This window comes from Eublepharis macularius, chromosome 4 (assembly GCF_028583425.1).
Source record: "Eublepharis macularius isolate TG4126 chromosome 4, MPM_Emac_v1.0, whole genome shotgun sequence".
NCBI classification, from domain to species: Eukaryota; Metazoa; Chordata; class Lepidosauria; order Squamata; family Eublepharidae; genus Eublepharis; species Eublepharis macularius.
In genome coordinates this window covers 181,920,995-181,943,917 of record NC_072793.1, presented here as the reverse complement: position 1 = coordinate 181,943,917, position 22,923 = coordinate 181,920,995, and the positions used below count along the sequence as shown (strand labels likewise).

Here is a 22,923-nt window from a genome sequence, read left to right as displayed (position 1 = left end):
AGGTGAAAAAGCACCTCTCTTCAGACCCTCAGCTCGGTACATTAAAGCCAAACTGGCTATCCCTGTCTTAAAAGATGCCCTTGTTCTCCCCAGAACAAACCCAAACCACTCCCTCTCTAAATTTACCTAGGCAGGAAAAGAAAAACTTAAAATGACTGAGTCACTTTGAGAAGTGTGGGGGGAATCTCTCTTCTGTATTCTCTTTTCTTGTCTTGGGCCACACTTATTACCATAGGAATGGCTCCTCTGCCAGCTTTGCCAGCTCAGAACTTTGAAGAAATAAAGAAAGAGGAAGAGAACCAGGTACAGACTGTGTTCTTAACCTCCATGCAAACACAATAATCACAAAGCAAAGGAGGAAACTCTGATAAAGATGGGTTGTAAATCTTCCTATCCTCACACAAGGTTTCTCTATCTTTATGCAGGAGGCATGTGGAGGTCAGCAAATGAAACATCTGAGCATCCAGTGAGTGATAAAGGGGATACATATTCAGATGTGAAAGGGAAGGTTGAAAATTCTGATACCCTAAGGAAGGAGGAGAGAAAACGTTCATCTAAAGGAAAGACTAGTTCTGGTCTTTTACAAGACGAAAATGCTCATGAAATTCCTCTACTTGAAAAAATGTACATAGAAGACAATAGAAATGAGGGCACAGGAAGTGGGGGGAAATTTTCTGAAAAATCAAACATGAGCACCCGTTGGAAAACGCATGACACAAAGAAAAAATACAAATGCATGGAGTGTGGAAAAAGCTTCAGTCGCAGTGGAGACCTTAATTCCCATCGAAGAATGCACACAGGGGAAAAACCTTATAAATGCCAGGAATGCGGAAAAAGCTTCAATCACAGTGGACTCTTTAATTCCCATCAAAGAATGCACACAGGTGAAAAACCTTATAAATGCCAGGACTGCGGGAAAAGCTTCAGTCAGAGTGGAAACTTTAATTCCCATCGAAGAATGCACACAGGTGAAAAACCTTATAAATGCCAGGACTGCGGGAAAAGCTTCAGTCACAGTGGGAGCCTTAATTCCCATCGAAGAATACACACAGGTGAAAAACCTTATAAATGCCAGGACTGCGGGAAAAGCTTCAGGCAGAGTGGACACTTTAATTCCCATCGAAGAATTCACACAGGTGAAAAACCTTATAAATGCCAGGACTGCGGGAAAAGCTTCAGTCAGAGTGGACACTTTAATTCCCATCGAAGAATGCACACAGGTGAAAAACCTTATAAATGCGAGGACTGCGGGAAAAGTTTCAGTCAGAGGGGACACTTTAATTCCCATCGAAGAATGCACACAGGTGAAAAACCTTATAAATGCTAGGACTGCGGGAAAAGCTTCAATCGCAGCGAACACTTTAATTCCCATCGAAGAATGCACACAGGTGAAAAACCTTATAAATGCCAGGACTGCGGGAAAAGCTTCAGTCGCAGCGAACACTTTAATTCCCATCGAAGAATACACACAGGAGAAAAACCTTATAAATGCCAGGACTGCGGGAAAAGCTTCAGTCGCAGCGAAAACTTTAATTCCCATCGAAGAATACACACAGGAGAAAAACCTTATAAATGCCAGGACTGTGGAAAAAGCTTCAGTCGCAGTGGAGACCTTAATTCCCATCGAAGAATGCACACAGGGGAAAAACCTTATGAATGCCAGGACTGTGGGAAAAGCTTCAATCGGAGTGGGAGCCTTTATTACCATCGACGAATCCACACAGGGGAAAAACCATATAAATGCCAGGACTGCGGAAAAAGCTTCAGTCGCAGTGGAGACCTTAATTCCCATCGAAGAATACACACAGGGGAAAAACCTTATGAATGCCAGGACTGCGGGAAAAGCTTCAATCGGAGTGGGAGCCTTTATTACCATCGAAGAATGCACACAGGGGAAAAACCATATAAATGCCAGGACTGCGGGAAAAGCTTCAGTCACAGTGGGAGCCTTTATTACCATCGAAGAATCCACACAGGTGAAAAACCTTATAAATGCCAGGACTGCGGGAAAAGCTTCAGTCAGAGTGGACACTTTAATTCCCATCGAAGAATGCACACAGGTGAAAAACCTTATAAATGCCAGGACTGCGGGAAAAGCTTCATTCAGAGTGGACACTTTAATTCCCATCGAAGAATGCACACAGGTGAAAAACGTTATGAATGCCAGGAATGACAGAAAAGCTTCAATTACAGTGGGGGCCTTAATTCCTATCGAAGAATGCACACAGTGGAAAAACCATATAAATGCCATGACTGAGGAAAAAGCTTCAGTCAGAGTGGGGGGGCCTTAATTCCCATCGAAGAATACATACAGGAGAAAAACCTTATGAATGCCAGGACTGCGGGAAAAGCTTCAATTACAGTGGGGGCCTTAATTCCTATCGAAGAATGCACCCTTATGATTGTCAGGACTGCGGGAAAAGCCTCAGTCAGACCAGGGTTGGTATGCAGTGGCAGTCAGTGGCAATCCACTTGTGTTAGTTTCTTGCTTTTAAATACCACTCTTTCCACCGTCATTCCCCTTGAATATGTTGCCTGAAACCATTCTGACATCTGCTGTGGTATGATACCAAAGGAAAAATCCACGGGGGTTGTAGTCACTACTATATACAATATTTAACCCACAATTTGAATGTTTAATCAACAGTTCGTGTGTTCAAATGTTCATCAAACCTGCTTACATCAATCACATAGCAATTTATAGAGAATAGACCTTCAAAGTAAAGTAACCAGTGTCCATACAGTATCTTCCTGATCACAACTCAAACAATTCAACCAGTGTCTACATGGTTCAAGCGGGGGCAAAAATATCCCTCTGTAAGTTCCACTCCAATGCAGAAGTCACTCGTTCAAGTGAAAGAGACACGCCCAGTCTGGGGCCGGCTGAAGCACAGATTTTGTTCAACGCCTCGTCAGGGGCGTCAGTCTCCGTTATGTTTTTCTTTTAATGGTGTGCGTCCTTTCCACATGTACATTCACCTTGTAATATTCCTAAGCCATAAACCCTTAATAGAGTTATAGCGTGTTTACACTGGTAAAGTGCGGCGACAGTCGGTTCTCTGTGCTTCAGCCGGCCCCAGAGCGTAGCGAGAGAGAGCTGGGCCTATAGAGAGATGTGGTGCCTGGGCTCCGAAATGATTTGTGGGTTAGAAGCAGCACCTGAAAATTAATCAGTAGGCTTTGGAGCAATTGCAGAATGTGTTTAATGTCCTTTCTGGACCTAGTAGTTGACTTGCGGCGTTCTGTACCTGCTGGATTTTTGGAGGGACTTTTCATCTGCCCCCGCGGTTCCAGCGGGAGTCCTCAGCGTCATAACTTTAAGAAAGTTTACAAGAGAACTCATAGAATATATTTCTTGTGAGGACAAACACGCTACTCAGTGTTGTAACATCTTGCTGTATTTTATTCATTGTTATTACACCACAGTGATTGAAAGTGTTTTGGAATTACATAGATTGTATTCACTTTAACTTTTGTACAATTTTTTCTGGTTGACACATAAAAAATATTTTTGTGAATAACGTGTTAAGAACCTAGTGTATTATAGTATTGCTCATCTGTTTTCTGATTACAGCTTTACCGGCTATCACCATTGCTTTAAATAACTCCTGTTCTTCTCTCCTAATACCTTGATGGCCTAGAGTACTACCTAACATCAGTTCAACGTCTATCTTCGGTCTTATTAGAAAAAACTTACAAAGCTGCTCTGTTACCTTCTCCCAAAAGGCTTTAGCTTCCGTATACTCCCACCATATATGGGAGTACCATCCTTTCTCAGTTCTACAATGCCAGCATTTCGAACTCAGTCTTGGGAACATATTAGCCAATATAACCGGAGTTCTATACCACTTCATATAAAATTTCAATTCCAGCTCTCTAAATTTATGCACTTTTATCTTCTGTGTACCTTTAACAAGTCTATCAATCATTCTTTCCTCTAAACTAATTTCTACACTCCACTTCCCTTGAAGGAGGGTTCTTGTCCAATCGTCATCAGATGTCATCCTCCTATATATCTTACCTGCGAATCCCCTTTTTGTGTTTATCATCACCTTCAATAACTCCTCCATTGGTTCCCCCAACACCAAGGTCTTATTTTCAATTGTCTTTTTAAGTCTATTATATAAGTCTATTAGCTTCAACCAATATTGCCTACCTATTTCATCATGTAATATTTGTAATGGCTTAAGCGACTGCCCACATAGTATATCTTGTAGTCTAGTGTACCCTTTCTGTTTAAGTAATCTCCACCATTTCTCATCTTCCTCCTCCTCATCCAGCGCCTCTATTGGTGCTTGTCTAGATACTCCCTTTAACCATTTCGGTTGCTATTTCTTCCAAATCATTAATGCTGTTTTCCTCGGTCCCGGGTCTAACATACTATATTTAAACTTTCCTCCTGTAAATACTCCAAATCTTCCAACCCCTTTATTTGCCTCATTCTCAATTCTAACCCATTTTTGTTCACTTCTCTCCCCTATTTCCATTAATGCTTTTATTTGAAATGCTTCATGATAATTCCCCAGTTCTGGGACACCCCAACCCATATCTGAGCTGTGAGCATATATAAAATATCTAGAAACCCTACTTTTTTTTACTGCCGAAAACCCATTCCTTTATTCTTGCATTCCAGCTGTTAATTTTTTGTCTATTAATTTCTAATGGTATCGTTTGGAACAAATATAGTAGCTTTGGAGTCTAAAACATTTTCACTATGTTAATCCTAGCTGTTATATTTAATGTCCTTTTACCCCACCTCCTCATTTCTTTCAATATCGTATTCCACGTCCGATTATAATTCCTCTCTACCATCTTATTAACATTTTTAACTATATCTATCCCTAGATATCTAAATTTCTTAACCCCTAAACCTATTCCTGTCCATTTATGTATCTCTTCCCTTTCCTCCATTCTTACGTTGATATACATTATCTCTGATTTTGCCATGTTAACTTTTAATCCTGAGTTTAACTCAAAGTCCTCTAATATAATTTTTGTCTCTTTAACTCCTTCTTTCGGATTAGATATAACTATAATCAGATCATCTGCGAATAGATTTAATTTAATTTCTTCCTTGCCTATTTGGCATCCTTCTATCCTCCCAGAATTCCTAATACGCTGAGCTAATTGTTCTATAGCCATTATAAAGAGGAACGGGGAGAGCGGGCGTCCCTGCCTAACTCCGCTTTGAATAGAGAATTGTGAAGTATATTCCCCGTTAAGTCTGACTACCGCTATGCCTTCTCTATATATCTCCTGGAGTACTTGTATGAGTGATTGACTAATTCCATATTTAGCCATAACTGACCATAAAAATTGATGTGATAGTGTGTCAAAAGCTTTGTAAACATCTAATTTTAAGAATGCCAATTTCCTACTTTTACTATGACTCAAGACGTTGATCAAGTTTCTTACCGGGTGTGCAATATTTCTACCCTCCATAAACCCATATTGATCTTCTTTTTTCAGTTTCCTAATAATATCCTTGAGTCTATTTGCCATTATTTTGGCGAAGAGTTCATAATCCTGATTCAGCAGGCTAATCGGTCTATACGAACCCACTTCTTGGGGGTCTCTCTTAGGTTTCAAAATCACTATTATTTCTACTTTTCTCCAGGTATCGGGGGCCTTTCCTCCTTTTAGTATATTATTAAATACCTCTTGTAATTCTGGAATCAATACCTCTTTCATTTCCCTATAAAATTCCGCCGAGAAGCCGTCCAACCCTGGGGATCTACCTGTCTTTAAACTACCTATCGCCTGCTCTATCTCTTGACGCGTTATATCGTCCTCAAACCTCCTTCGTTCAGTTTCCATTAACGCTGACCCTGTCTCTTCCTCAAATTTCCTCACCTCTTTTTCCTCATATAGACTTTTATAGAATTTCTCAAACGCTCCTTTTATCTCTACTGAATTCTGTGTCACCTTTTTATTTATCTTAATACTCCTCACTCTTTGCCTCTCTTTTCCCCTTTTCCAATAGTTCGCTAATCTTTTAGCTGAATTGAGTGTATTCCTCTGGTAGTCATTTTTTACCATAACCTGCCTTTTCCATAGTGCCATGGAGTCAAGGACATCCATTTTTTTTTCTTCTGTCTCTAAATGTCAGCTCTTTATTTTTTTTTAATGTTTTGAATATCCTCTGCTGCAGCTTCTCCCTCGCAAGCTTCATTATCACCGGGCGCGGCTCCCCCCCCTTCTTCTCGTTTGGAGTCTGTGAGTACATTCAATCTCTTCTTCTTCTATTTTCAGCTCCTGTTGTAACACCCAATCTACCAAAGCCCGCTCCAAGTCGCATGCTTTGACTTCTTCTGAAATACCAAAAAAAATAATATTCCTCCTCCTATTGTGGTCTGATAAGTCTATATACTGTTTTTTCAATGAGTCAATTTCCACTTTATTCTGTTGTACAAGAGCCTTAGCATCCGATGCAGTACCTGCCACTGATTTGACCTCTAAGCCCAAATTCCTCATTTCTGTTGTTAGCTCGGTCAAGGAGTTTTGTATCTTTGACTGGGAGTCAGACATCGAAGCTTGAAATTGCGCCAATTGTTCCGATAACCCTTTCACAGTAACCGCCATGTTATCTCTATCTCAGTTCGTCCTCATTCCCTTTTAAACTAAACAAATTCTGTTATCTTCTCCCTTCTCACCTATTCATCCACCAAGCTGCTTCTTGTTATGCCGGTCATCTCGTAAATCAGTTCCAGCAACTTCAATTAGCTGTTTACATTCTTTTAAAGCTGTTAATTTTTATATCCTTGGGAGAGTGGAGACAAGGCGTCCGACCACTAGTGCGTGCGCATTGCAACCCCCCCCCATGTCTGGCACAAGGTCACCCAGCATGCTTACATGGCAGAGTTGGGATTTGAAACTGGATTTCCAAGATTCTAGTCCAGCTGCTACATCCCATTGGCTCTCAATAGAAGTGTTAATGTTCATCTCAATTTTTTTTGTAAATAAACTTTCTTGTTCATTCTAAAAATAACCCTCTTGTGTCTGTCAGTTTTCAAGGCTTGGTTGAGTTTATACTTGGGCCCAGAACCTGTGCCTTCAGATATACTCTACATTTTTCTTTTTGATTTCCCACTGCAGCTCATCGTGCAGTGGATTAGGATTAAAATGAAAATGGTGTCAGGATTCAGGAGGAAGAAATCCTGTGCATCAGGGGATGGCTGCGAGATACCTCCCCAGATATCCATCACAGCTATTGGTTCAGTATCCAGGGCGAGGCACCCCTCGCAGCACTATTTGACTTTTTATCTTGCAGGGCCTGCCTTGTAATATTTAACAACTAAAAAAAAATAGCCCAGGGAGGGCAATGCGCACGTGCTAGTGTTTGGACGCCTTGTCTCCACTCTCCCGAGGACATCCAAGTTAACAGCTTTAAAAGAATGTAAACTGCTGATTGAAACTGCTGAAACTGATTTATGAGACATCTGGCACAACAAGAAGAAGCTTGGTGAAAGAATAGGTGAGAGGATAACAGAACTTGTTTAGTTTTAAAAGGGAAGGGAAGACGAGCCGAGACAGAGATAACATGGCGGCTACTGTGAAAGGCTTATCAGAACAACTGGCACAATTTCAAGCACTAATGCTTGACTCCCAGACCAAAATACAAACTTCTTTAACTGAGCTAACAGCAGAAATGAGAAATTTGGGCTCAGAGGTTAAATTGGTGGCAGGCATTGCATCGGAAGCCAAGGCTCTTGCGCAACAGAACAAAGTGGAGATTGATTCATTGAAAAAACAATACATAGACTTATCCGACCGTAATAGGAGGGGGAACATTATTTTCTTTGGTATTTCTGAAGAAGTTAAAGCATGTGATTTAGAGCGGACCCTGGTGGAATGGTTATCACAACAGGAGCTGGAAATAGAAGAAGAAGATATTGAACGTGCCCACAGACTCTAAACAAGAAGAATGGGGGGGGGAACCACGCCCGGTGATAATGAAGCTTGTGAGGGAGAAGTTACAGCAGAGGATATTCAAAACACTCAAGAAAAATAAAGAGCTGACATTTAAAGGCAGAAGGGTTTATGTGAAGGAAGATTTTTGCAAAGAAACGCTTTATCAAAGGACTCAAATGAAACCTTTTGCACAGAAACTTAACCAAAGCAACATTAAATTCAGCTGGGCGTACCCAGCATCCCTGGTTATTTACCAAGAGGGGAGGAGGCTTTGTGTGAGGAACCCTGAAGAGGCACGGGACCTATTAGAAACTTTGGGAGTAAATGTGAGGAATACTGAGTCAATCCTGATGGATGAAACGCATCAACCTCGGCCACAGCAACCGGACTCTGAGGAAGGTCCATCTAACCGTCAGGACAAGAGGCCAAGACTGTCTCGAGACTGAGACATATTAAGGGAAGTATACAAACAAAATTAAAATAGTACTAAAATGGTTATTAATATAACTTGGGGAGTGGAGGGTGCGCTTACCCCAGATGTGTAGAGAAGGGATGAGTACTCATCCCCAGCTCATGGCTCTACACAAGGGAAGGGGAGGGGGAGGGAGGGGGAAGGGAAGTTGGGTATACAAAGGGGAATATCAAACTAAATATCGGGCCAGGGGAACAAAGGGAAGGTAAATCTGAGTTTGAAAATGGATAAAACGCTACAGGTGCTGACACTGAACGTCAATGGTCTGGGTTCGGATTTAAAAAGGTATAAACTTCTTAGATTTCTTAAACAACAGAATATAGATATAGCATGGCTCCAGGAAAAACATAAATCAAAGAAAGATAAAAGACCTTTATTCAGAGACCCTAATTGGGGGATCTTGGCAGAGGCACGTGGATCATCAAAATCAAGAGGTGTGGCAATTCTGGCTCACAAGAGGAATGATATAAGAGTAATAGAAGTGATAAGAGATGCTGAAGGGAGGTTCATAATGGTTAAATGCCTGGTTGAAAATAGATTAACAACATTGATAAACATATATGCTCCAAATACGGGACAGAAAACCTTTTTATTAAAGGTATTTAAAAAAGCGCGTAGCTTCTCTGAAGGAGAGGTAATTTTGGCACGAGATTTAAATAAGGATTTTAATAAAGATAACATAATTAATTGGAAACAATGGGATCTGACTGAAGTACACAAAGTTCTTAACCTAGTGCCCAAACCCACATATTTTTCAAGTAGACATAAAACCACCTCATGCTTAGACTATGTACTTATAAATAGAATGAGTACCTGGGAGGTAAAAAGAGTAACCACCCATCCAACATGGATTTCAGACCACGCCCTGGTAAGTGTAGAAATAATACTAATGCATAAACAAGTTAGAAGACCATGGAGATACAACAACATGATTATGGCTAGGGAGGAGGACAAGCGATATATTACGGATCAAATAAAGCTATACTTCAAAGAGAACAGAGGAACGGTGGAGACATACACTATGGGATGCGGCTAAGGCGGTAATTAGAGGGCAATGTATTATGAAAGAAAAGGAGATAAGGAAAAAATGGCATGCCGATAGGGAAGGGAAACTACAGGAATTAAGTAAGTTGCAAGAGGACCAAATAAAGAAATTTTGCCCCAATAGACATAAATTAATTAGGGAACTGCGGAAAAAACTGGATGTTCTTGACTCCATGGCATTATGGAAAAAGCAGGTTATGGTAAAAAACGAATACCAGAGAAATACACTTAATTCAGCCAAGAGATTAGCAAATTACCTGAGAAGGGAAAAGGAGAGACAAAGGGTGAGGAGTATTAAGATAAATAAAAAGGTGACACAGAATCCAGAGGAGATAAAAGGAGCATTTGAGAAATTTTATAAAAGTTTATATGAGGAAAAAGAGGTAAAGGAATTTGAGGAAGAGATAGGGACAGTGTTAACGGAAACTGAACAAAGGAGGCTTGAGGAGGATGTAAAGTGTCAAGAGATTGAGCAGGCGATAGGTAGCTTAAAGACAGGTAGATCTCCAGGGTTAGATGGTTTTTCAGCTGAATTTTATAGGGAAATGAAAGAGGTATTGATCCCTGAATTACAAGAAGTATTTAATAATATACTAAAAGGAGGAAAGGCCCCGGATACCTGGAGAAAAGCAGAAATAACGGTGATTTTGAAACCTAAGAGGGACCCCCAAGAAGTGGGTTCATATAGACCGATTAGCCTGGTGAATCAGGATTATAAACTCTTTGCCAAAATATTGGCAAATAGACTCAAGAATATTATTCGGAAAGTGATAAAAGAGGATCAATACGGTTTTATGGAGGGTAGAAACATTGCACACCCGATAAATTTAATCAATGTCTTGTGTCATAGTAAATTTAGGAAACTGGCTTTATTAAAATTAGATGTTTATAAAGCTTTTGATACACTGTCATATCAATTTTTATGGACAGTTATGGCCAAATATGGAATTAGTCAATCAATTATACAAGTATTCCAGGAAATATATAGAGAAGGCACAGCGGTAGTTAGACTCAATGGGGAACATACCTCACAATTCTCAATTCAGAGAGGAGTTAGGCAAGGATGTCCGCTTTCCCTGTTCCTCTTCATAATGGCTATAGAACAACTAGCTCAACGCATTAGGAACTCTGGGAGGATAGAGGGATGTCAAATAGGCAAGGAAGAAATTAAATTAAACTTATTTGCAGATGACCTGATCATAGTTATATCTAATCCGAAAGAAGGAGTCAAAGAGACAAAAATTATATTAGAAGACTTTGAGTTAAACTCAGGATTAAAAGTTAATATGGCAAAATCAGAGATAATGTATATTAATGTGAGGATGGAAGAAAGGAAAGCGATACATAAATGGACAGGAATAGGTTTAGGGGTCAAGAAATTCAGATATTTAGGGATAGATATAGTTAAAAATGTTAATAAGATGGTAGAGAGGAATTATAATCGGACGTGGAACACAATATTGAAAGAAATGAGGAGGTGGGGCAAGAAGACATTAAACATAACAGCTAGGATTAATATAGTGAAAATGTTCTGGACCCCAAAGTTATTATATTTGTTTCAAACGATACCTTTAGAAATCAATAGACAAAAAATTAACAGTTGGAATGCGAGAATAAAAGAATGGGTCTTTGGCAGTAAAAAAAGTAGGGTTTCTAGATATTTCATATATGCTCATACATCTGACATGGGATGGGGTGTCCCAGAACTGGGAAATTATTATGAAGCATTTCAAATAAAAACATTAATGGAAATAGGGGAGAGAAGTGAACAAAAATGGGTTAGAATCGAGAATGAGGCAAATAAAGGGGTTGGAAGATTTGGAGTATTTACAGGAGGAAAGTTTAAATACAGTATGTTAGAACCGGGACCGAGAAAAACAGCATTAATGATTTGGAGGAAATGGCAACCAAAATGGTTAAAGGGAGTATCTAAACAAGTATTATTAGAGGCATTGGATGAGGAGGAGGAAGATGAGAAGTGGTGGAGATTACTTAAACAGAAAGGGTACACTAGATTGCAAGATATACCATGTGGGCAGTCACTTAAACCATTACAAACATTACATGATGAAATAGGAAGGCAATATTGGTTGAAGCTAATAGGTCTACATAATAGACTTAAAAAGATAATCGAAAATAGGACTCTGACGGCGGGGGAACCAATGGAGGAGTTATTAAAGGTGATGATAAACACAAAAAGAGGATTAGCAGGCAAGATATATAGAAGGATGATGTCTGATAAAGATCGGACAAGAACCCTCCTTCAGGGGAAGTGGAGCGTAGAAGGGTTGACAGAATTATAAAAGGTATACAGGAGATAAAAGTGCATAAATTCAGAGAGCTGGAATTGAAATTCTACACGAAGTGGTATAGAACCCCGGCTATATTAGCTAATATGTTCTCAAGACTAAGTTCAAACTGTTGGCACTGCAGAAACGGGAAAGGATGGTACTCCCATATGTGGTGGGAGTGTGCAGAAGTTAAAGCTTTTTGGGAGAAGGTAACAGAGCAACTTTATAAGTTCTTCGCAATAAGACCAAAGATAGACCTAGAATTGATGTTAGGTAGTACTTTAGGTCATAAAGATATCAGAAAAGAAGGACAGGACTTATTTAAAGCAATGGTGCTAGCCGGTAAAGCAGTAATAGCATTTGGTTGGAAAGACAAAACTAAGTGGACGGAACTAAACTGGCAGGATTATTTATTTGAATACATTCAATCAGACATTATAGCCATAATTAATCAGGATGAGTCATGGGAATTAAGAATAGGAAAGATTAAGGGAAAATGGCATTTATATTTAAAATGGGTCATGGAGGGTCAACAACGGGACGTTCGGTGGAAGCTCCTAAGCTTGTGCCCCTGGCTAGAAAGGATGAGTAGCTAAAGGGAGGGCGGGAGGGATAAGGGTATGGAAATACAGATGAATAACTTGAATGGGAAATAGTCATCCAAAATACACTAAAACTCTCAACCCTCCCCGGCTATAGGATACAATATCTTCGGCGATGAATTAAGTGAGGAGGAAGAGGAAGGAGCATCAAGGAAGAATAGAAGAAGGAGAGGACTCAGAGACTTACTCCTCTTATCCGGATGTGAAGAAACAAGATAAATAGAAGAATGATTCTTACAAGGGACTTCTGCCGAAGATATAGAAACTGTATATGAACTTATGGGGAGGGGTTGGGCAATGGGTATATATGTACGGGAATAAGGATGTTTCGAAGGAAATGCACAAAAATATACAATAAAAAAAATACAATTAACTAAAAAAAATAGCCCGTTGTGGGAAAAAAATACAGCGGGCTCTAGAATGGGTGGGCAGGCAGACATTGCCTAATCCCCTATGACTGATCTCAGCCAAATTAAGGGAGGGCAGGCATTGCCACCTGCTTTGCTCCTGATCCCAGCTGGTGAAAGCGTGTGTGTGTGTGTGTGAGCCTACTTCATGTCTGATACAGACCGGGTAAAGGCTGGGTGGGCATTGCCACCTCCTCCACTCCTGACCCAGCCAGGTTAAGGGGGAGCGGGAATTGCCTCCTACTCTGTGCCTGATTCCGTCTGGGTGAAGAAGGGCAGCCATTGCGGCCTGATCCATGCCTGATTCTGGCAGGCTGAAGGGGGGTGGGCATTGTCAGCAGTTCCCCAACTTCTCCTGGCTGGGTGGAGGAAAGAGGGCGTATTGCCTTCAGCTCCACACCTGATCCCAACCAAGTGAAGATGGGAGGTAGGCTTTGCAACCTGCTCCACTTATGATACCAGCTGGATAAAGGGGGGCAGGCACTTCCAACTCCTCTGTTCCTGATCCTGGCTGGTGAATGTGGTGGAGAGGTAGGCATTGCAACCTGCTGCACTCTTAATACCGAATAATCAAAGTGGAAACCCACAACTAAGGGATACAGTCAGTACCAGCTGGATTAAGGAGTGGGTGGGCATTGCCACCTGTTCCATTCCTAATATCAGCTGGGGAAAGGTGGGGGGAGGGCATATCCACCTGCTCCACTCCTGATCCCAGCAGGCTAAAGGGGGATTAAGCATTGCCACCTGCTCTACTCCTACTACCAGCTGGGTTGAGGCGGGGGGCAGACATTGCTACCTGTTCCTGATCCCAGCTGGATTAAGGCAGGGGGTGGGCATGGCCACCTTTTCCACTCCTGTTCCCAGCTGGCTGAAGGGGGGGGGCATTGCCATCTGCCCCCATTCTAAAACCCGCCTGGGCTTTGCACCATGGCACCTTCTCTGGAGGAAAACAGTGCCTTGCCTCAGCTTCCATCCACTGCAGCACCCTCTGGTAGTGCACTAGGGTATAAAGTGAGTTGTCTGAAATTGGCTTAATTATATAGTAAGATGATTTGAATACTGAACGAGCCGTTCTGCCTCCTGCTGAAAGAGTGGTGATAGTAACCAATGAAACAACAGCTACTGGCTGCCAACCTCCTGGAGGAAAAGGTTCCTGTCCCCTTAGGAGAGACTGAAGATAACTTTCTCCTGTCCTTTGCTCCCTGTATTTCATCGCTCTTCCTTCCTTCCTGCAGCAGGTGACTTTCCACAGGTGAGAGACATGGCATCTCCACCAGCCCCAGGTGCCTTCTTATGCTCTTTATGGGGTGGCTTCATATGGTGGGGAGTCATGTAAGAGGTGAGTTGCACGTGGGAATTCCTTGGAAGCAGAGATGTCAAAAGAGGAGGGTTTGATCCAGGAATTGTTCTGCAGAGAACAGGAGGCTGAGGGGGGGATTTCTCTGTCCAAACGGTTAGGATTTTGGTAGTTCTTTATTGAAGATATTTCTCTTGCCTCTTCAGAGCTTTCAAGACGAGGCTGTTTCCCCATAAGATGTTACACTTCGGGATCCCCCCATTCCCAACTGACACTCCCACACCCCCACCACAAACAATTTTAAAAATCCTTTGGACGGAAAAGCATAAAATTAAAATCTATCACCAAACTGAAGCAGACCATTAAAAAAGGTAGTGAGATAAAAACCCATAATTAAAAGCCTCAGTGAAATGATGTGTTCTGACCTGGCACCTAAAAGAAAATAAAGCAGGTGGGACTTCCGGGATGAAGCAGTGAGGACATGGCAGTTGAGTTTTACAAGCTCTCTGCCATGACCTCCTCGGTTCCTTGGGACTTGAGAATTCGGGCCCCCAAGTGTCCCCCCCCCCACAGAGAGGGGAGGCAGGCTAGAACAAGGAGGAAGAGCTCAAGGGGTCTGGCAACCTCCGAGAAGCCCCGATGCTGGTTCTGAAAACAAGGACCAATGAAGGAGCCACTATGGCTACGAAGCTGCAAAGTCAAAAGTCTGACTAGCCAAAATAAACTAAATAACAAAATAAACCAGCCTGATTGTGAGGCAGCTGCCTGGGCGAAGCTGGGAGGAGGGAGAGACAGAAAGAGATTGTTAAAGACACTCTCTCAGCAGACGGCTGGAAAGCAATAAATCCTTGAACACAATTAGTAAAAACAAAGCTTTTTACCACTTAGATGAGAGTTTGGACATAATATCTGTAAGTAATTTGAAATGGCTTTTTCGGAAGAAGAATTACTTTCCAGTTTACAAGAAATTGCTAAATTGATGACTGAATTACTAATCAAAGCAGATGGGATATTTGGAGTGGAAATGGATAAAAGCATGACAAGAAATGACAAGACAGAAGAAATTCCTAAAGGGACAGACTCAGCTGAAAGAAAATCAGAGCAAAATGAGGAAAAATACAATCTACAAAATGGAGGATTGTACCAGTACGTCTCCCTGAAGGTACAAGATGGTAGCAAGAAAGGGGTGGAGCCACAAAGCAGACCTGCAAAGAAGAAATCCAGCATATTGTTAATGAAAGAGGAAAAAAGAGTGCAGCACATTTTAAAGCAGAAAAAATAAGCAGAGAAGCAGGAACAGTCTTATCGATCCTCTTCAGAATTGGCTAGAAGGTAAGGGAACCCACCTTCGGCGGCGTAGATGGAAAAAGGACTGGATGTATCATTTTACAGGAAGAAAGAAGAAAAAACAAGAATGAGATCCAGATCAGGACTTAATAATGTAGACCTAACCCCTTATCTCTATGGCTTTTTGTTTTTTATAACATCTTACATTGTGTATGTGTTCTGAAGAGTCGAGAGAGGGGGGGGGATTGTTGGAGTTACAGAGCTTTGTGGTTTTATCACTGTTTTCTTTTTTCCTTCTTATTTTGAAAGAATGAAAGAAGGAGAAATACGGATTACGACTTAGGTTTCCTCTATATGGTTAATGATATGCAATATAGATTTATTGAAAGTTTTAGAGGCTCGATGTATTGTTGAAGGCTTTCATGGCCAGAGAACGATGGTTGTTGTGGGTTTTCCGGGCTGTATTGCCGTGGTCTTGGCATTTAGATGCTCTATAATATAATAGATCGTGTATATCTACTCTCAAAGCGATAGCGATAGTGTGACAACTGGGCTCTTGAAGTTTATTAATTATTCTTAGACCTTAGCTTTTCTCTCTAGAATATAAATTAATGGTTAAGCTAAATGATTATCTGCTCTTTTCAACCTCACGATTATGAAAATCCAAATAAACAAGTGCAGATGGTTTGGATAAAATAGATGATGGAGCTACTCTTTCTAAAATGTAAAACTGTGCCTTAGCCATATATTTATGCGATCATCCCTGCCTCATTAATATGAAAATCCAAGCACATAAGTTTGGCTGGGACAAAATAGATGAAAGAGATATTTCTTATAGAATATAAAATTGCCTTTAAACCAAATATTGATTTTCTTCCCACCCCTGCCATTATGAAAATCCAAGTATATAAGTTTAGATGGCGTGGCCAGAGCAGACGTGAGAAAGAGGGAAAACTAGTATAAAAATCTTCCCTTTTTATACTGATGTATTTTACTGTTTTGCTGATATTTTTTGTGTGTGTTCTGCTATTTCTATCTCCTACTCCTGGAATGACTAAGGGATTAATATTTCTGGCTAAAATGCAAAAGACGGAAAATGTGATTCACACATAATGTATACAAAAGAAAGAATTATTAGAAACGATATAAGGAGCAGAGTAAGTGGATTAACAGTGCAATCCTAAACAGAGTTACTCCAGTCTAAACCCATTGAAATCAATGGGCTTAGACTGGAGCAACTCCATTTAGGATTGTGTGGTAAAAAGTATGGAAATTAAATAATGATTATAGAACTTAAAGGGAAACTTGAAGGTACTTGGGACATTAACTACCTATTTAGTGGCTTTTTGTATTTGGCTTGATGGATATATGTCTTGTATATGAATCTGCTAAACATTTGTGTCTTGTTGTAACCCCCCGCCCCCCATTTACTATAAAAACTCAATAATTTTTTTTTAAGAAAGAAAGAAAATAAAGCAGGTGCTAGGCAGGCATTGCCACTGCAAGAGTCTCGTGATCCCAGATGGCTGAAGGGGGGTGGGTATTGCTACCTGTGCCGCTCCTAATACCAAGAACAAGGAAAGGCACCCCACGTAGTAACAAAATGTCAATAGTGAACCTACAGCAGATAGGTCTAATAGACCAAGAATATATGAACGTGTCACTTAGCACCAAAGATTAGTAACAGTTTATATAACAATTATCAATACATTAAAGTGCCAAGTGCGAAGATATTAGAAAATTGATAGAACACCACCCTAGGCAAAAGTCCAGTGGCAAAAAATTCTTAAATGTCAATCAGTACTCCTTCCTGCTGCTCCTGAAGTGATCCCCGTCCGAACGTGCTGGAGACCACCTGCAATGGTGGGAGGAACGTATTGGAGCTGCTGAACTTGCCACGGAAAGCCGCCACCCGACACTCGACAGGGCAGCTTAACTCCTGCTTCGGGTCTTTACCAAGAGCATTTTCTACCTTCGCCAATCCTAATACCAGCTGGGTTAAGGCGGGGATGAGCATTGCAACCTGCTTCGCTCCTAATATTAGCTGGTTTAAGGTGGAGGGAGGAGTATTGCCACGGGTTCCACTCCTAACACCAGCTGGGTCGAAGTGGGGGGCTGGTATTGCTACCTGTTCCCCTCCCGATCCTGGCCTGGCCTTCCTGCCGTGGCACAATTTCTCAAGGGACATGGTGCCTCACCTGGTCGTCCCTCTGCGGCAGCACCCTCTGGTGGTACACCAGGGTATAAAGTGAGTTGTCTGAAACATGCTTACTCAATTAAATAGTAGGACAAGGCTTTTCCCTCACCTTTCTAGCCTCATGTGATCACCAAGGCACAAATCCATAATTAAAACAATTTAAAACAGGAGCTAAAAATAAATACAAAGAAAAAAACAGCCATTAAAACACAGGATAGGCAGGACGGCAGACTAGAGAGGGGTTGGGGGGGGGCAAGGGTGGTGCCTTGAGCCCTCACAAGTCAAAGAACCAGAGTGGTGGCAGTCATAGAATCATAGAGTTGGAAGGAAACTCTAGGGTCATCTAGTCCAAACTCCTGCATAATGCAGGAAATTCACAACTACCACCCCTCTGACTGCCCCAGTGACCCCTGCTCCATGCGCAGAAGATGGCCAAACACCCCCAAGATCCCTAGCTAAACTGGCCTCGGGAATATTGCTGCCTGATCCCGCGGCGTCGATCAGCATTACCTTGGGCATGTCAGAAGGGTCATGAGAACTTAGCAGTGATGTAACCCATTCTGACCTCCCTCTCATGATCTGCTCAGGTTCACAGAATCAGCATTGCTGTCAGATGGCCATCTAGCCTCTGCTTAAAAATCTCCAAAGAAAGAGAGCCCGAGGTGCTCAGTTATGACACTTGCCTGCTCCTGGCTTGAAGGGGGGCAGGGAAAAGGAGGGGGTGTTTGGAGAGGGAGAGATCCCTGCAAGGGACGTCCCATCTGTGGTAAACCTGATTGGCACCTCACCATTCCGTCACACAGTGTTTGATTTTTCAAAGAAATCTTGCTTTTCGTTGATATGTTCCGGTTTGATCAATTCACTGTGGGATTCCATCTTGGGCCCTGAAGCTCAGCAATAGAAAGACACGATGCCTTAGGAAGAAATATTTTCCTCTTTCAGGGGCCACCAATGTCCTTAATTGCAGAGCTATAAATTCCTGCCAAGCCAACAATATGTTCTGTGCGTAAATTATGATGGTCTCCTGGCAGGCAACTCAGTGAATCTGGACAGCACTGGATACTTCTCAGGACTGGAACCAACATAGAACGTTGCCTCCCAATCCCAGGACAGAGAGGCGGTCCAGAAAGCCCCCTTAATTAATGCTACTCAAAGCCACAGAGAGATCCAGGAGAATCCACGGAGTTGCACTCCCTCTGTCCATTTCCGGGCAAACCTTATCTGATCCACCAGGCCACCAAGGCGGATTTTGTCAGGCCAGATGTGAATGGGGGTCCATAATAACTTCTCGGAGATTTCATTTTGTAAGCCAACTCAGGCACATTCATTGGAGAAGCAGAATAGAAAACTTCCTAATAAATAAATGAATGAGAGACTTGCTTCAACTGAGGTCCACAGACCAAAGCCTTCCGTAATTTGAAAGTCACAGGGTGAGGTGGGAACCTCAGCAGAGCTCGTTTGGATCAGAGCAAAGGTCCATTTTGGCCAGCGCCCTCTTTCTGGGCGCCCAACCAGACACCACAAGCAGGATAAGAAGGCAACAGCAGATCCTCCGCTGTGAGAACCACACAGCAGTGGGTCTTCAGGGGTATACTGCCTCGGGCCAGGGAGGCTCCATTTCTCCGCCCAGGAGCGTGCTCGACCTCTGCTCCGTGAGCCTATCCGCTCCCCCTTTAACGGATGGCGTGTTGCAGTCTCTCAGCCTGCCAACCCATCATTGCAGGGGGGAGGAAAGCCCAAAGGTCACAACCGGACTCACCAAGTCCGGGAGGGGCCCCCGAAGGCAACCCCTGGCCGCCGCCTTTCTCTCCGGGCTCCCCCGTGACGCTCGGGCCGAGACCCTCCCCGGAGCAGGAGCAGAAGGGAGCCCCCCCTTCCCCTCCCCTTGCAACGAGGCACCCCACGCCGGCGGCGCCTTAGCCCAGGAGAAGCCGGAGGGGCGCGCAGCAGCCGGGCTGCCCCCGGGCCCCCCAGTTCCCCGGGCAAGGCTGGGGGCTGAGCGCGCGCGTGTCGGTCGACCACGGGGTTAAAGCGAGAGAGTCCCGACTCCTAGACGTGCAGTCGGATGGGGGGGGGGAGAGGCTGGTGAGGTCACTTCCTGCTTTGCCCCCTCCCTCCCTCCAGAGGCAGGTGGCCCCTTTGGCAACCCCAGGGCAGCCTCTGCTCCGTCCCAGGCGCGACGGGTGAGTTACAACCGCGTGGAGGAATGGGGGGGGGGGGAGAAGGGGAACAGCCCCCCCCCCTTGACCCCAAAGGGAGGCGGGCTAGAGAAAGGGGCCTTTGGGCTTCCTCTCTCCCCCCCCTGCCGCCTCCCCACCATCCTGCAGTTTCCTCCTCGCTGCAAAGCCCGGAGGCCCCGGAGCAGAATTCAGCCGGGGAGGGGGGGAGGGGGGGGGCTCTGGCCAGCGGCTGATGGAAGACCTGATCCCCCCCTCCCTGCCTTGCCAAACTCGGTGTCCACCTTGAGGACGGGGAAGTTTGGGTTTCCGTCCTCCCCCACCCGCGCTGCATCCACGCCCCCTGCCTCCCTGGCAGCCATTTCCCCATGTGCAAAAAGCGTTCTCTGGCCCCGTTCATTGCGGAAATCTGCCTTTCTCCTGTTATTTTCACAGCAGCAACAACAAGCTTCTTCCCCTGGGGGAAATATCTCAGATGCCCCCCCCCTCAGTACATTTTGTTATCCTGTTCAGTCTCCTATAACGTCTTGGCTGCTTTTCTCATCCTCTGGGCATGTGCAAAGGGGGCTTCTCCCTCCTGCCTCCCATAGATTATCAACCACTGGGGGCAGAGTCGGCAGGCAAGAGAAACAGCCCCTGCCTGACACAGGGACTCAACCAGAGTCTCAGATCTGGTCCTCACAGCCAGGAGGAAGGGCTGGCAGAGGCCTGAGGTGGTGGAGGGCAATTTCAGACACTGCCCCCCCCACACACACTTTCTCCGCACATACATTCAAGGTGGCTTCTCTTCAGACCGCGCAAGGAAGGACCCATTTTGGGAGGCTTCCCTCTGCTAAACTCTTCCTGTCACAGAGAGGCGCAATGACAGCCAAAGACAAAGGGCAGAAACGTTTCGCGGGCAGGGCTGGTTTTCTCCGCGTGGGCAGATTTCAATTCCTAGCTGGCTTCTCCCACCTGCAGTCTCACTTCCGGGCACCTCATTCCCAGCACCTCCCCCTAGTTGTGTGGGGCAGGCCGGAGGGTCTCGTCTCCCCGCAGAGGAGAGGAGGGACCAGAGTGGCGTCCAGGGCCAGGGACCCCTCAGCACTCAGGAAACGATTGGGTGAAGCTTGGGTGGAAACATGGCCGGAAGGAGAAGGGGATGAACGGATTAGCAAGGTGGGCCCTTCCCCTGTAAAGAATGGCTAGATGGGGAGATACCAGGCCAAAGACTCTGTATCCAAGATCTTGAATTGCGTCTCACAGCAAATCCAGAGTGAGCTCTGCTGAAGGGCAAAGAAATCTGACTGCAGCAAAAAGCGTTGCCCTCCATCTTTCTTTCTCTCCCTCCGAGGTGGCCAAAGAAAGCCCCCCTCGGCTGTTTCTCCGCTGTCTCCTCAGTGTGGTGAAGGGAAAAGACCAGCCATGCAGCCAGCGCAGGTAAGTGGGGGGGGGCGGTTCACACCATGTGTTGTCCTGAATTTCCCTTCGCAAGGGATTTGCTCCTCCATGGACATCTCTGGCTGCTCCCCCACAAGGCTTATAGCCCACCTGCAAAATGAGGGGCCCTGAGATGTCTGTTTATAAGTATTTCTGTATACTACATGGTTATGAACAAGCCACGCTCCTGATGAAATTATGAAATCTGAGCCATCAGCCGGTCACAGATTGAGCATGTAGCTGCTGGATGCTTTCATCCATGTATGATATACATAAAATCTCGAGGAAGAAGCACATACGCACAGCATAAACGTGTGAAAGAAGACACATGAGACTTTTACGTTTGGACTTTTCCGGACTTTATTTACATTGCTCTGTACATCTGAACCTTTATATTGCATGAGTGTCAGCATAAAATGTCTTTGATAATTCTTGGTTATACTCTGTGTTTAGAAATTACATTGAAATGATGTACAGCAATGCTCATTTAGTGTGATTCAATTGTACTTATTGGTTCTTTCCTTTCCATGAGGATTCTCTGTTTGTTGCCATTAATAATACCAGCTGGGTTAAGGCGCTGCACAGGCATTGCCACCTACTCCCCTCCTAACACCAGCTGGGTTAAGGCGGCGGTGGGCATTGCCACCTGCTTCGCTCCTAATATTACCTCAGTTAATGGGGGGGGGGTGAGTATTGCCACCTGTTCCACTCCCAATACCAGCTGGTTAAAAGCAGAGGGCTGGTATTGCCACCTGTTCCCCTCCTGATCCCGGCCTGGCCTTCCTGCCATGGCACGTTTTCTTTAGGGACATGGTGCCTTGCCTAGACTTCCCCCCACAGCAGTGCCCTCTGGTGATGCACCAGGGTATAAAGTGAGTTGTCTGAAACACACTTACTCAATTATATAGTAGGATTCCTATTTTTAAATAACATGCCCCTTTTTTCAATGGTTGGGGACCCTACACAGCTTTTCAAACTGTTCTCCTCCACTTAACCCTCCCAACAACAGTCTTGTGAGGTAGGTTGGGCTGAAAGACTTTGACAGGACCAACACACCTGGGCAAGCTTATGTGGCACAGAGGGAATTCGAACTCAGTCCTCCCAGGTTCTAGTCCTTCGCTCTAACCACTACATCATACCAGCCTTTTGGATTTTCTTTCTCATGGTCCACCATTCCAGCACTATAATGAAACTCTCTTCTCCTGCTTCCAGGGCCACCAGGTGTCCTTCGAAGAGGTGGCTGTGCATTTCTCCAAGGGGGAGTGGAGCCTGCTGAGCCCAGCGGAGAGAGCCCTGTACAAGGAAGTCATGCTGGAGAATTTTGGGACCGTGGCCTCTCTGGGTGAGGGTCCTTTTCCCCTGGGCTGCCTCCTTCTGGCTGAGAGGAGTGACTGTAAGGACCTCCTGATCGAGGGAGGACGTGGTCAGGCTGTCTGCCCTGGGCCCAGGGGCTGATCTCTGCCACTCTGTGATCCTTCCCCAGATGTGGGAGGGGTTGTGGAGAAGGAGCCCCCCGCCCAATCTGGCATCTCTGTGCCTGGACCACAAGGGAAGGCCTCAGAGGAAGTGCCAAGGGGCCTTCAAATGGAAAGCATGGGAGTGTCTAAGTGGGGCTTCCCCTCCCCCCCCCCCCGGCTGGGCCTTGCCTTAGCCTGGCTGAGTTTTGACTGTGGAGGGAACTTGGCTGGCTTCTCTGCCCCTGAGTGAGTTCTCAGCTGGCACAGAACTGCCAATGCCAGATATGGCTCCGTACCACCCTTCCCCTACTCCTTGTCTGTTGTGTATTTCTGGAGGGGCCGGCACCCCGGCATGGAATTGC

At 44.3% G+C, this 22,923-nt stretch overlaps 1 protein-coding gene across 1 annotated transcript in view; it reads left to right on the top strand.

Annotated features, from left to right (window-relative positions):
* The window catches only part of LOC129329146 (uncharacterized), a 134,285-nt gene that overhangs the window by 100,764 nt on the left and 10,598 nt on the right, over nt 1-22,923 (top strand). Inside the window, 1 exon segment of the mRNA XM_054978584.1 lies at nt 797-2,144. Within this exon segment, the coding sequence (XP_054834559.1) occupies nt 797-2,144 (1,348 nt within the window).